This window comes from Chiloscyllium punctatum, chromosome 12, assembly GCF_047496795.1.
Source record: "Chiloscyllium punctatum isolate Juve2018m chromosome 12, sChiPun1.3, whole genome shotgun sequence".
Classification (NCBI taxonomy): Eukaryota; Metazoa; Chordata; class Chondrichthyes; order Orectolobiformes; family Hemiscylliidae; genus Chiloscyllium; species Chiloscyllium punctatum.
In genome coordinates this window covers 68,728,011-68,741,180 of record NC_092750.1, presented here as the reverse complement: position 1 = coordinate 68,741,180, position 13,170 = coordinate 68,728,011, and the positions used below count along the sequence as shown (strand labels likewise).

Here is a 13,170-nt window from a genome sequence, read left to right as displayed (position 1 = left end):
ATGTCTCTGTGACTGTGAATGTGTGTCTGTCTGCGAGTGTATGTATTAGTGAAGGAGGTGGCAAAATACCAGAGAGTATAATACGAATACAGGTAATAGCAACATTGTGAATGACTCAAAGTATGACTATTATTTAGGATAAAGCAGGGTAAAGGAGTAGTTGCCATAGTCTTACGAGACCCTACGCTGCTCTGCCATTGGAGAGAGATGATTGGTAGTGGTTTAACCAGGGAGTCCCCACACTACAGGGGCGGCACAGTGGTTAGCATTGCTGCCTCACAGCACCAGAGACCCGGGTTCAATTCCTGCCTCAGGCAACTGTCAGTGTGGAGTTTGTACATTCTCTCCGTGTCTGCGTGGGTTTCCTCCGGGTGCTCCGGTTTCCTCCCACAGTCCAAAGATGTGCAAGTTTGGTGAATTGGCCATGCTAAGTTGCCTGCAGTGTTAGGCGAAGGGGTAAATGTAGTGGGGGTGGGTCGCTCTTCGGAGGGTCAGTATGGACTTTTTGGGCCGAAGGGCCTGTTCCCACACTGTAAGTAATCTAATTGTTAAGGTTCACTTGAGAATGTCACTTTTTTGTGGGTGGCACAGTGGTTAGCACTGCTGTCTCACAGCGCCAGAGACCCGGGTTCAATTCACGTCTCAGGCAAATGTCTGTGTGGAGTTTGCACATTCTCCCTGTGTCTGCATGGGTTTCCTCTGGGTGCTTCAAATGTCCAGGTTAGGTGAATTGGCCATGCTAAATTGCCCGTAGTGTTAGGTGAAGGGGTAAACGTAGGGGATGGGTCTGGGTGGGTTGCTCTTCCGAGGGTCGGTGTGGACTTGTTGGGCCCAAGGGCCTGTTTCCACACTAAGTAATCTAATCTACAGGCAACAAGAGATGTTGAGAAGGATACTACTTCATGTACTATACTAAGTGCAGTAACTGAGCCCACTCCGGCATCACTGTGTACGGCAACTCAGTTATTCAACACACTAACCCCCTTAATCATGGATTCACCAAAGCAGAACAGATTGTAACATACTGCAGCAGGGAGGCACCTGTATAAAATGTTAACTGTGGAAACCTCCTAGGAATAGACTTGGGAGGAAGAGTAAGCTATTTGGCCTTCCTAGCCTTCTGCAAAATTAAATAAGATCACGGCAGCTCCAAATGTCGTATCCACTCCAATTTTCTACTTACCCTCCATTGTTTTCTACCATCTAACCCAGGCTACCTTGTGAAAGGGTGAGAGTTTGTAGCATCAGGACCGAGCCCAATCCTGTATCCACCACATATCATATGGGTGCTTCAAAACAGGAACCAAGACTCAGAGTTCTGGGTATGATGTTCCTGCTTCCTAGTCAAGGCAAATCATGGCACCCTTACTGATTTAGTGCCAAAATTTGAGGAGTTGCCCAAAAAAAACAACGGATCTGTTACAGATCAACTTGTGGGAAGACCAAATCATTCAAATACTCTTTTATTTGCTTCCAGCAATCGATGGTGGTTCCTCAGACTCCACTCCATACAAGTCGAGTGCTCCAAGAAGAGAAGGATATGTGGGAGGAGGTGAAGGTCAGTGCATGCTCAGTCATACTCTGCTCCACAATGAGGTTCACAATGAAAAACAAATGGGTGTGATGAAAACAGCATGATTTGGCAAAGAAAGAGAGAATGAAGCTGCATTTATATAACTCCATTTGCCCAGTTCAGTTTCTGGTCATTGCTAAGCCCCAAGAGGTTAATAATGAGGCATTTAATTGTACCTTAAATTATTTCAAGGTTTTTGTTTAAACCAAACCTCCCCTCCACCCTGGCCTCAGTTTTTACTTGGATACCTGTGGTGCGCATTTTACTTAATGGACCTGGCAAAGTTACACCATCTAGCTACGCTGAACATCACAAAGCACCTCTCAATAAGAGCCAAGGACTTGAATAAAGCCTCCACCACATGCTAACTTCAAAAAGTCAGATTATTTGTACACTGCGATCTGATTTGTACACCCCAGTCCAACACCGGCATCTCCAAATTATTTTATTTGGTAATGCTCTCATGAAGCACCATGGGATGTTTTACAACTTCAGGGTGGCATGCGTATGGAAGTTGTTGTTTATGTAATTCAGACTGTGGCTGGAACGTGGATTAGCTGCCACCTCGGGTTGCATTGATAGCCCAGTCGGTATTTCAGCACTCTGTCCATCATTGCAGGGACCGGACATGTTCTGATTGTTGATGAAAGTTTACCCCAGTGTGAATGTGGTGAAATCCTAGTTGCAGTGTCCATCTGAACATGAGCTAACAATAATGTAAACAAATGTATATGACACCAGGGAGATGGTGGACTCTGTGGGGTCCACCAGCATGGACAGGTGGCAAAAGAAACCAGAAAATGCAAGGAATGTTCCAAAGGTCAGGAAGCATCTGTGCACAGAGACGGAGAGAGTCAATATTTCAGGTTGACTACATTTTGTCAAAGCCATCAGTAAGGAAAATGCATTACTGAGCGGACATCAACCTGATACGTTAACCCTGTTTTCCATTCTACAGACCTGCAGAGCTTTTCCAAACTTCACAGCATTTTTCTTCAGAGTAATGATTATGCAAGAGATGGGCCAACCACAAGTTTTTTTTCCATTTACTTGAAGGACATGGGATTCGCTGGCTGGCCAGCATTTATCACCTTTCTCTTGTTGCCCTTGAGAAGGTAGTGGTGAGCTGCCCTCTTGAACCGCTGCAGTTCATATGCTGTAGGTAAACCCACAATGCCATTAAGGAGAGAATTCTGGGAATTTGATCCCAATTTTGACAGTGAAGGGATGACAGCTATCTTTCCCAGTCAGGATAGTGTGTGGCTTGGAGGGGAACTTGCAGATAGTGGTGCTCCCATGTATCTTCTGCCCTTGTCCTTCTAGGTGGAAGTGGTCAAGTTGTTTAGAAGATGCTGTCTAAGGATCTTTGGTGAATTACTGCAGTGCATCTTGTAGATCACACCGTTGTTACTTAGCATCGGCAGTGGAGGGGGTGGATGCTCATGGATGTAGTGCCAATCAGACAGATATGATTAGACATAGTGCCAGTGGTTGTCCACTTACACTAATCCAATGTTACAGTGGAAACTGATGCTATTTCAAACAATTTCTGTGACTTCAAAGAAAATCCTGTTGGTAATTTCTATTTTAAGACACAGATTTTTGCAAAACACTCAACATCCAAGGTGGTTATTGCTCTAATTTTGTATTCCATACTCTGATTTTAGGATGAATTGACAAGTGCACTTGCCACAATGCGTGTTGACTATGATCAGGTGACGATTAAGGACTTGGACAAAACCAGTAACCCCCTTTTGAACAAGAGACGGAAGAAGCAGACTTCATCAGCACGGTCCTCGTCAGCAATCTGCAGCAATCAGTGAAGAGAGGACCAAACAACAAGAGAACTGGGGATGCTTTTGAACACATGGCAAGAAACCAGAGGTTTTTAAAACCCCTGTGTTGCCAGAATTCAGCCTGAATGAAGGCTGGAGGTTCTCCGAAAAATAGTGTGTGGTTTCTACTGTCATTGACAACAGAACTAGAAGAGCGAAGGCAGCTCCCTTGCATGCTGCTATCCCCAGGGACCTTTCTGTACTGTTGTGTTGCTTTTTTTTTAATTGTGAACTGTTTTAATTCGGCTCAAACTTTGCATTGGCATTGGTGAAAGAATGACAAAGAAGGAGAAGGCAAGCAGTGAAGATGTAATTTAGTTGTGAGGCCTCACTTGGGTGGTAGGTATGTGCATTCTACATGGAATTTTGGGTCCTTCTTTGAAGCAGCAATGGTCGTAATGCCATCTGTGATCAGTAGCTCCTTCTAGAGTATAAAATAAATGGCTAGCCAACAAGCAGGGGGCACCTACCTTTCACTGACTCTGTCCATCCTGCTGGAACTGCAAGAGAAACTCTAGGCATTGAATGACATATCCGTAAAGTACAGGTGATGAGTTCCTTTCACAGTGTGGCAGCCTAGACTCTAGTCTGGTGAATAGACACTGGCACCAGGTATCAGAATGCCAGCTATACAAAATGTCTAACCCAAGAGAGCCAGTGTCCTCAGGAGAGGAGGGCGAGAAAATAATTCATGTGGAACATTGAGGTTTGGAGTCGAAAGCAACGGTGCAGCTAAGGTAAGTGGTTAAACCCGTAGGTTAAAGAGCAGTGCTCAACATTTTTTGCTGAAAGACTAAATGATAGGAATGCGTGAATTATTTTTGAAAATGTTTTGATATCAAGGTAAAACTATTCACAAAGTTGCAGGTTTTTGTGCATTTGACAGGCAAAATGTTTTATTTTGTAATTAAGGTTCTTAATTCTAATAACTCGGCGCCAAAGAAAGACGTGCATTTTTTTTTTAGCACCTTTTATGATCACTGTTCATCCCAAAGCATTTGACAGCCAGTGAAGTGTTTTTGAATTGTAGTCACCGTTTAGGAAATGTGGTAACTGTTGGTTCAAGGGATTGTGGATGGCGTGTATCCGAATTCCATGAATGTTGCCCTTGCCCCATATTCCTCAATATCATTTAGTTCACAGAAACCTATCAATCTCAGATTTAACATTATCAACTGATCCAGCATCAAAAACCATTTCAGAAGAGAGTTCCAAGCTTTCTATCACTCTTGTTGCATGGAGAGTACTCATTGCCGATTGGTAATTTTTAGACAGATCCCAGTCATTTCTTTAGCCATTCATACCCATTCCCCTTTAAAATTTTGAAGCTTTCTAACAAGACATAGAGATATACAGCATGGAAACAGACCCTTTGGTCCAATCCATCCATGCCAACCAGATATCCCAACCCAATCTAGTCCCACCTGGCCCATAAATGTTGCAATTGTACCAGCCTCCACTTCCTCTGGCAGCTCATTCTATACTCATACCACCCTTTGTGTGAAAAAGTTGCCCCTTGTATCTTTTCCCCTCTCCCCCTAAAGCTATGCCCTCTAGTTCTGGACTCCATGACCCCAGGGAAAAGACTTTGTCTATTTACCCTATCCATGCCCCTCATAATTTTGTAAACCTCTATAAGGTCACCCCTCTGCTTCCAACGCTGCAGGGAAAACAGCCCCAGCCTGTTCAGCATCTCCTGTAGCTCAAATCCTCCAACCCTAGCAACATCCTTATAAATCTTTTCTGAACCCTTTCATGTTTCACAGCATCTTTCCAATAGGAAGGAGACCAGAATTGCACGCAATATTCCAACAGTGGCCTAACCAGTGTCACCTGGGGATACAGCCCAAGTTTGTGTTTTCTTTGCTCAATGTAATGTTTGGATTTGAGGTATTATTCTGTTAATTTCCAAAGCTGATGTATTCTTTTAAACATTTAGTGTCCAGTATTGCTCTATTCAGAGTGTGGTCTAGCTAGGGCTTTGCATAGTTGAACATGAATTAAACCCCTTGTATTCTAGTTTGCCAGATATCAAGTCCAGCATTCCAGTTAGTCGTCTCAATCATTTTCATAGATTTCAGTGACCTGTATACCTCTGGACTTCCCAAGTCCCCTATTTCCTCCACTGTTTCTAGCTTTTCATTATGTAGGAAGTATCCCTTCCATTCTTTTGGGTCTGATGGTGCATGGGAGCACTCACTGGAGTTGGAGTGCTAACATGGGAATTTTGTGGAGGAAGTGAAAGAAGTGTTGCTCTTGATTTTATTTTTCACCCTGTAGCAGCTGGAGTTTTCAAGGCTATAACTCAGTGATTAGTCAGGAAAAGGCAATTAGAGGCATTGTATCTGAATATGACTTTTGTAACAGGATGGCTGAATTGATGACCCAAATAGAAATAAATGAGTATGAGTTTAATAGCTGTGAGGTTATGCTGCAGCTCTATAAAACCCTGGTTAGACCACACTTGGAATATTGTGTTCAATTTTGGTCGCCTCATTATAGGAAGGATGTGGAAACTTTAGAGAGGATGCAGAGGAGACTTACCAGGATGCTGCCTCGACTGGAGGGAATATCTTATGAAGAAAGGTGGAGAGCGCTATGGCTTTGTGTAAAGAACATACCTCTGACATTTTCTCTAGAGTAGTGGGTGCAAGGAATGCACTGCCAGTGGTGGTAGATAAATTAGAGATTTTAAGTGACTCTGATAGGCACATGGATAATAGTGAAATGCAGGGTATGTAGGTTAGTTTGATCTGAGAGTAGGAAAAAAGGCTGGCACAACATAGAGGGCTGACGGGCCTGTACTGTGCTGCACTGTTCTGTGTGATAGCTATTACAAAGATATGGTTGCAAACTGACCTAGACTGGAAATATTGAAAAGGATTTGATATTTCAGAAGTACAGGAAAAAGGAAATGATTGTGGTGTGCCTTTGGTTCGGAGGATCAAAATTAGGACTCAATTTGGCTCGAGATAAGACACAGAAAAATAAAGAGGTTACTTGAGGGAGTGGTTTATTGGCCCCCTGACAATAGCTGCACTGTAGGATGGAGTATAAAGCAAGGAATAAATGGACCTCAAAGAATTATACTGCCATAATCGTGGGAGATTTTAATCTTGTAGATTAGTGAAATCAGATTGGCCAAGAAAATGAGAATATATGTTCTGGCACAAGCTAAAAATAGCCTGTTTTAGAACTGATCATGTGTAATGAGATGGGATGGGAATGACCTTTTTATAGATAAAGGATCCTGTAGGGAAGAGTGATCACAACATGATAGAATTTCATATCCTGTGACTCAATAAGAAATTTGGGTTGAAATTTATGTCTTAAATTTGAATTAAGTTGATTACAAAGAGAAGAGGAAGAAGCTAGGACAATGAGTAAACTGGCAAAGAAAATAGAAAAAGTAAAATATATAAAGGATGATAGTAGCTAAAGTAAGTATTGATGCCTTAGGTGAGACAAACAATAGGAAACGAGGACATAGCAGAGATTTTAAACAGGTAGTTTCTATCCTGTAGGGAAATGGAAAAATTCCAAGTAGAAAAGCAAGAGACAAAAGGATCACAGGATCTTGAAACAAAGTTTCAAAACAGGAAAACCAATGGGATGAAAGGCAACCCTGAACTCAATGGCCTGCATCCTGGGTGACAAGGAAAAGTGTGGTGCTGGAAAAGTACAGCAGGTCAGGCAGCATCTGAGGAGCAGGAGAATCGATGTTTTGGGAATAAGCCCACATTCCTGATGAAGTGCCACACTTTTCGACTCTGCATCCTTGGTGATCTTATTGAAACACATATAATTGAAGGGGCTTGACAGGGTAAGTGCTGTCAGAATTCCTCCTGAGCAATAAGCTTCAAAATAAGTAGCCTCCCACTGAAGATAGAGGCAGAAGAGGTATTCTTCCTTTGAAAATCTTCCACAGTGAGAAGTGGAGATGGGACCATTGAATATATTCAAGGCTGGATGAGACAGGTTTTGATGTATAAGGAGGTTGAGGATATAAACTGGAATTAAGGCCATGATTGGGTCAGTCATGATATTATCAAAGAGTGGAGCAGATGTAGTAGGCCTATACTGCTCCTATTTTTGTTTGCTCATTTTCATTATCTGCCAACATCCTCTTTGTGTCTTGATGTTTCTGTTTCTAGCTATACTGCTTGCAATATTGATACCTTCGCTTCATTGGGCAGTTTTGATCTGAGACTTTTTATTCCATCATTAGTAAAGATGGTGAATAATTGAGGCTCAAATAAAATTCCTGGGTGCTTTGGCATATCCCTTCTCTGTCTCTAGCTGCTCAATCAATTTCCTAAACAAGTCAATAATTTCCCTTCATTCCTGAGAGCTTCGACTTTAGCAAACTGTCTCCTCTGAGGGACTTGCCTTTTGAGAGTCAGATAATCCCCTGTTCATTATTTTAACTACTTCTTTAAGGATGGTGGGCATATTGAAAACTATTTTGTTCAGTAGTTATAGCGAGAAAGAGATCAGTCTGCTGGACATCCCAAGCAAACTACTGGGAATTGAATCAGGTTCAGTTGGCGTGGCTTACCTTTACCAAATCCATATTGTCTGTCTCTGACAGGTTGAAAATTTCAAGGACTCCAATCATTCCCCAGAACATGCTAAGCTAACTGGTTTGTAAAATCCACATAATTCCTCTCATTTTTCTGAGAATCGTATGCATAATTTATGATCAAGAGGATTTTGGAAGATTATTAGCAACATTGGCAATGCTCTCGCCACCATTCTTTAAATCTCTGGGGTGTAAATCATTAGCTATTTAGTCCCATTTATCCTTTAATATTATATTGTTCACATTAAGTTTGAGTTCCTATCCCAAATTCAATATTCTCTTTCTGGGGGATAGCCAGCAGATAGATCTGTTCCTCTGCTCTAAATACTCATGCAAGGTAATTGTTTAACATACTTGAAATGTCAAACTATCTGCTGTAAGTTTTCCAAGTTTGTGATGCTCTGAACCATCCTTTCTTCCTTAGCACAATTGTAAAACTGTTTTTTTTAATTAATGATTTCCTTCGCCAGTTTCTTCTCCTACTCAAAATCTGTTTGTCACCTTTTTGTTTTTATATCTGGTCTATTTGCCAGGATTTGTACTACTTTTGATGCATTTTTCTTAGACTATGTTGTCTTTCTTTAGTCATCAATGGCCTTATTCTTGAGCAGTAGCACACTTGTACCTTTAAGGATATAAATATATTCTGTTTGAATCCCACCCATTAATCATTTTACCAATTAATAAACGTACCCCAATTTACTGTTGTTAGTCTCTTTTCTGTTATATTAAATCTACAGTCTTAGCTATTTTCATGTTTGCCCCTTTAAACAGCTCATTGATATTATGCTCATAGTATCCCATCAAGATAGCACTGACCCTCGAAAGAGCATCTCACCCACCACCATGTTATGTATTTCTAATAGAAGCTAATCTTTAGTTGTTATTGTCTCTTTCCCTTTCAAATCAAGGAATTAAGAGTGGCAATTTCCCAGTCGTTTGGGACTTCTCCAGAATCTGAAGATTACTACCAGTGCATGCACGATCTCTGTAGCTACTCTCTTTAATATCTAAGGATGCATCCCATCAGGCTTATCTGTCTTTAGCCCTATTACTTTCCCTAGCATTTCATCCTCTTGATATTGTATTTATATTACTGTTCTCATTTCCTCTCCTACTTTTGCCCCTTGATTATTTAGAAATATTTGAATGCTATTAATATCTACTATGATAATTTTTTTTCAATTTCTGCCTTTTCCTGGTCACTTATTATTTCTCCAGCCTTATTCTTCAAGGGGCCTAGGTTCACTTTGCCTTCTCTATTCATTTTTTTATAGATTTAAAGCTATTGCTGTCTGATCTGATATTACTTGCAAATTTATCTTCAACACTTGCTTTCTCGGGTTTTTATTTTGGTCATCTGTTGCTGGTTTTTAAAACTTTCCTCTGGCTTTTCTAAAAATGTTGTGCACCATTACACTGATAATTAAATCTAACTAAATTTCATGAGATGCTTCATTGGTGGTCTGAGGATATATTGCTGACTAAATTGCACTTTAAAGTCATTATCTTCCAACCGGTACTAGTCTGCTTATCCCAGTCTAGATAAAAGTTAAAGTCATAGAGATGTAGAGCACAGAAACAGACCCTTCGGTCCAACTCGTCCATGCTGACCAGATACCCCAACCTAATCTAGTCCCACCTGCCAGTACCCAGCACGTGTCCCTCTAAACCCTTCCTATTCATCTACCAGCTAGATGCCTTTTAAATGTACTAGCCTCCACCACTTTCTCTGGCAGCTTATTTCATACACCCTTTAGGTCCCTTTTATATCTTTCCCCTCTCACCCTAAACCTATGCCCTCTAGTTCTGCACCCCCCCCCTCATCCTTTGATACTTCTTCAAAAAAACTCAGTGAGACGTTATTTCCCACACACAAAGCCATGTTGACTATCCCTATTCAGTCCTTGTCTTTCTAAATACATGTACATTCTGTCCCTCAGGATTCCCTCCAACAACTTGCCCACTACCAATGTCAGGCTCACTGGTCTATAGTTCCCTGGCTTGTCCTTACCACCCTTCTTAAACAGTGACACCACGTTAGCCAACCTCCAGTCTTCCAGCACCTCACCTGTGACTATCGCTGATACAAACATCTCAGCAAGAAGCCCAGCAATCACTTCCTTAGTTTCTGATAGGACCAGATCAGGTGTATCCTAGAACTCTTGAGGATGTATCCACTTTTATGTGTTTCAAGTCACCCAGCACTTCCTCCTCTGTAATATTGACATTTTTCAAGTTGTCACCATCTATTTCCCTACATTCTATATCTTTCGTGTCCTTTTCCACAATACCTACTGCTGCAAAACACTCCTTTTAGTATCTTCCCCCATCTCCTGCAGCTCCACACAAAGGCTGCCTTGCTGATCTTTGAGAGGCCCTGTTCTCTCCCTAATGTATTTATAAAAATCCCTTGGATTCTCCTTAACCTTATTTGCTTTCCTAATTACAATCTTAAGTATAATCCTACTGCCTTTATACTCTGAGGATTCACTCAATCTCTTCCTTTTTCTTAACCAAAACGTCACCTTTTCTCGTCATCCAGTGCTGCTGGATGTCTTGAAATGCATAAAGGTGGATAAATCCCCAGGATCTGATATGGGGTACCTAAGAACTTTGTACAATTACAGCATTTAAAAGGCATCTGGATGAGTATACGACTAGGAAGGGTTTAGAGGGATATGGGCTAAGTGCTGGCAAATGGGACTAGATTAGGTTAGGATAACTGGTCAGTGTGGGCGACCAGTGTGGTCTGTTTCCGTGCTCTATGTCTCTATGACAGGTTCACGGAGGGATGTTGAAACATGGATGTGAATTTCAAAATCTAAACTGGACCAGAGAGCACAAAGTTAAGGGTTAAACAGGGCCATTGCAAATTCTTAGCCAGATGGCATAATGTCAAAAAAGGATGGTTAGAAATCTCAATTGGATGAAAGTACAGTTTGCAATGAGCAAGAGGAAATTGACTTTAGCCTCAATTTGAAGGATTTTCTCTGATTGAGAAAAGCCCTATAATGGCTTATTTGCATGCAGCCAAGGAAGAAAAGCAATAAGTAGGTATTTTTCCCAAGTGGAAGACAGTGACTAGTAGTTAACTTACAATATACATTGATTTAGATGGAGAAACTACATAACATGTAAGTTGAGACAAAACTGGGCTGGAGGTGTGGAGGAGAGAAGCTTTAGATGAGAAAATACTTTTATCCAGATTATACAGTATCTGCAATGAGAATTCATCCACTTTAGTAACAAAAACAAGTTGGCAGGTTAGTATTTGAATAGCAATAAACTATAGTTTAGAAAGTCCTATGCACTAGTTGCTAAAAGCACATAATGCGTTCATAGTTCTACAGTAGCCTTTGGCCCAAATCCTTGCAAAACCTTTCCTTTCCCTGTATTTGTCAAAATGCCTTTTAAATGTTGTTGATTTGCCCACCTCAACCACTTCCACTGGCAGCCCATTCCATATGTGTACAACAGTCTGTAAAAACACAAGTTGCCCCTTAGGTTTCTGTTGATTCTTTTCTCTCTCACCTTAAACTCATGCCCTCTAGTCCTCCATTCCTCAACCTTGGGGGAAAAAAGACTGAGTGCACTCACCCTACCCATGCCTCTCATGATCTTACACACTTGTATAATATCACTCCTCAATCTCCTATGCTTTAAAGAAAACAGTCCTCGCTTGTCCAACTTCTCCCTATAATTCAGTCCATTAAATCCTGGCAACTTCCTTGTAAGTTTCTTTGCACTCTTTCCAGTTTAATAACATCCTTCCTATAGCGAACTGACCAAAACTGAACACAATACTCCAAGTGTGGCTGCACCATAACTTCCCAACTTCTATATTCAATGCGCCAAAAGCCTGTGACTCCAAGTTCCCTCTTTTGCACTACCCTCAAGGCCCTACCATTCACTATAAAACTCCTACCTTGACTTGATTTTCCAAATTGCAACACCTCACACTTAACTATGTTAACTCTATTTCTCAGCCCACTTCCCCATCTGATCAAGGTCCTGTTGCAATTTCTGCTAACCTTTCTCACTATCCATAATACTGCCTATTTTAGTGTCATCTGCAAATTTACTAATCAAGCTTTGTACATTCTCATCCAAATCATTGATTACAGATAACAAACAGCACTGGGCCCATCACCAACCCTTGAGGCACACCACGAGTCACAGGCCTCCAGTCCGACAAGCATCCTTCCTCTATTATCCTCTCCTTCCTCCCACCAAGCCAATTGTGTATCCAATTTGCGAGCTCACCCTGGATTCCATGCGATCTAACTTTCCAGAGCATGTGGAACCTGATCAAATGCCTTACTAAAATCTATATAGACTATGACTACCACCTTGCCCTCATCAACCTTCCTGGTCACTATCAAAGAATTCTAACAAATTTGTGAGGCATGATCTCCCACACACAAAGCTATGCTGACTACTCCTAATCAAACCCTGCCTTTCCAGATGCATGTATCTTATCCCTCAGCATCTTCTCTACTAACTTAGCTACCACAGATGTTAGATTTCTTAAATAAGGGTACAACATTCATTACCCTCCAGTCTTCTAGGACCTCACCCGTGGCCAACGATAATGCAAAAATATCAGTTTGGGAGCCCTGCTATTTCTTCTCCAACCTCTTGCAGTGTTCTTGGATATATCTGGTTAGGACCAAGAGATTTATCCACCTTCATACATTCTAATACATCCAACACCACCTCTATTGTGATATAGACTGTCCCCAACATATCTTCACTAACATCCCCAAGTCTCCATGTCTTTCACCATGGTAAATACAGAGAAATATTCATGGAGGACCTCACCCATCTCCTGTGGTTCCACACATACATGTTCACTTTGGTGCTTGAGGGGTCCTATTCTCTCTCTCTTCTTTTTCCTTTAATATATTTTTGATTCACCCAAATCTTCTCAACCAAAGATATCTTGTACCCCCTTTTCACCCTCCTGATTTCCTGCTTCAGTAAACTCCTGTATTCTTGTATACCTCCAGCGATTCCTTTGATCCCAGCTGCCTGTACCTGAGCTATGCTTTGTTTTTTCTGGTCAAAGCCTCAAAATCGCTTGTCATCCAGGGTTCTCTACTCCTGCCGACCTTGCCCTTCACCCTCCAAAGGAACATACAGACCTTCAAATCTAGCTCTTTCGCTTTTAAAGACCT

At 41.5% G+C, this 13,170-nt stretch overlaps 1 protein-coding gene across 2 annotated transcripts in view; it reads left to right on the top strand.

The window, feature by feature from the left end:
• Positions 1 to 8,693, top strand: part of LOC140483905 (MAP kinase-activated protein kinase 3-like) — a 101,166-nt gene extending 92,473 nt beyond the window's left edge. For both annotated transcript variants that reach the window (XM_072582711.1, XM_072582710.1), the window contains exons 9-10: positions 1,478 to 1,558; positions 3,241 to 8,693. In XM_072582711.1, coding sequence (XP_072438812.1) covers positions 1,478 to 1,558; positions 3,241 to 3,396 — 237 coding nt within the window. In that variant the 3' untranslated portion in view covers positions 3,397 to 8,693. The remainder of the gene's footprint in view (positions 1 to 1,477; positions 1,559 to 3,240) is intronic.
• The last annotated feature ends 4,477 nt before the right edge of the window (positions 8,694 to 13,170 follow it).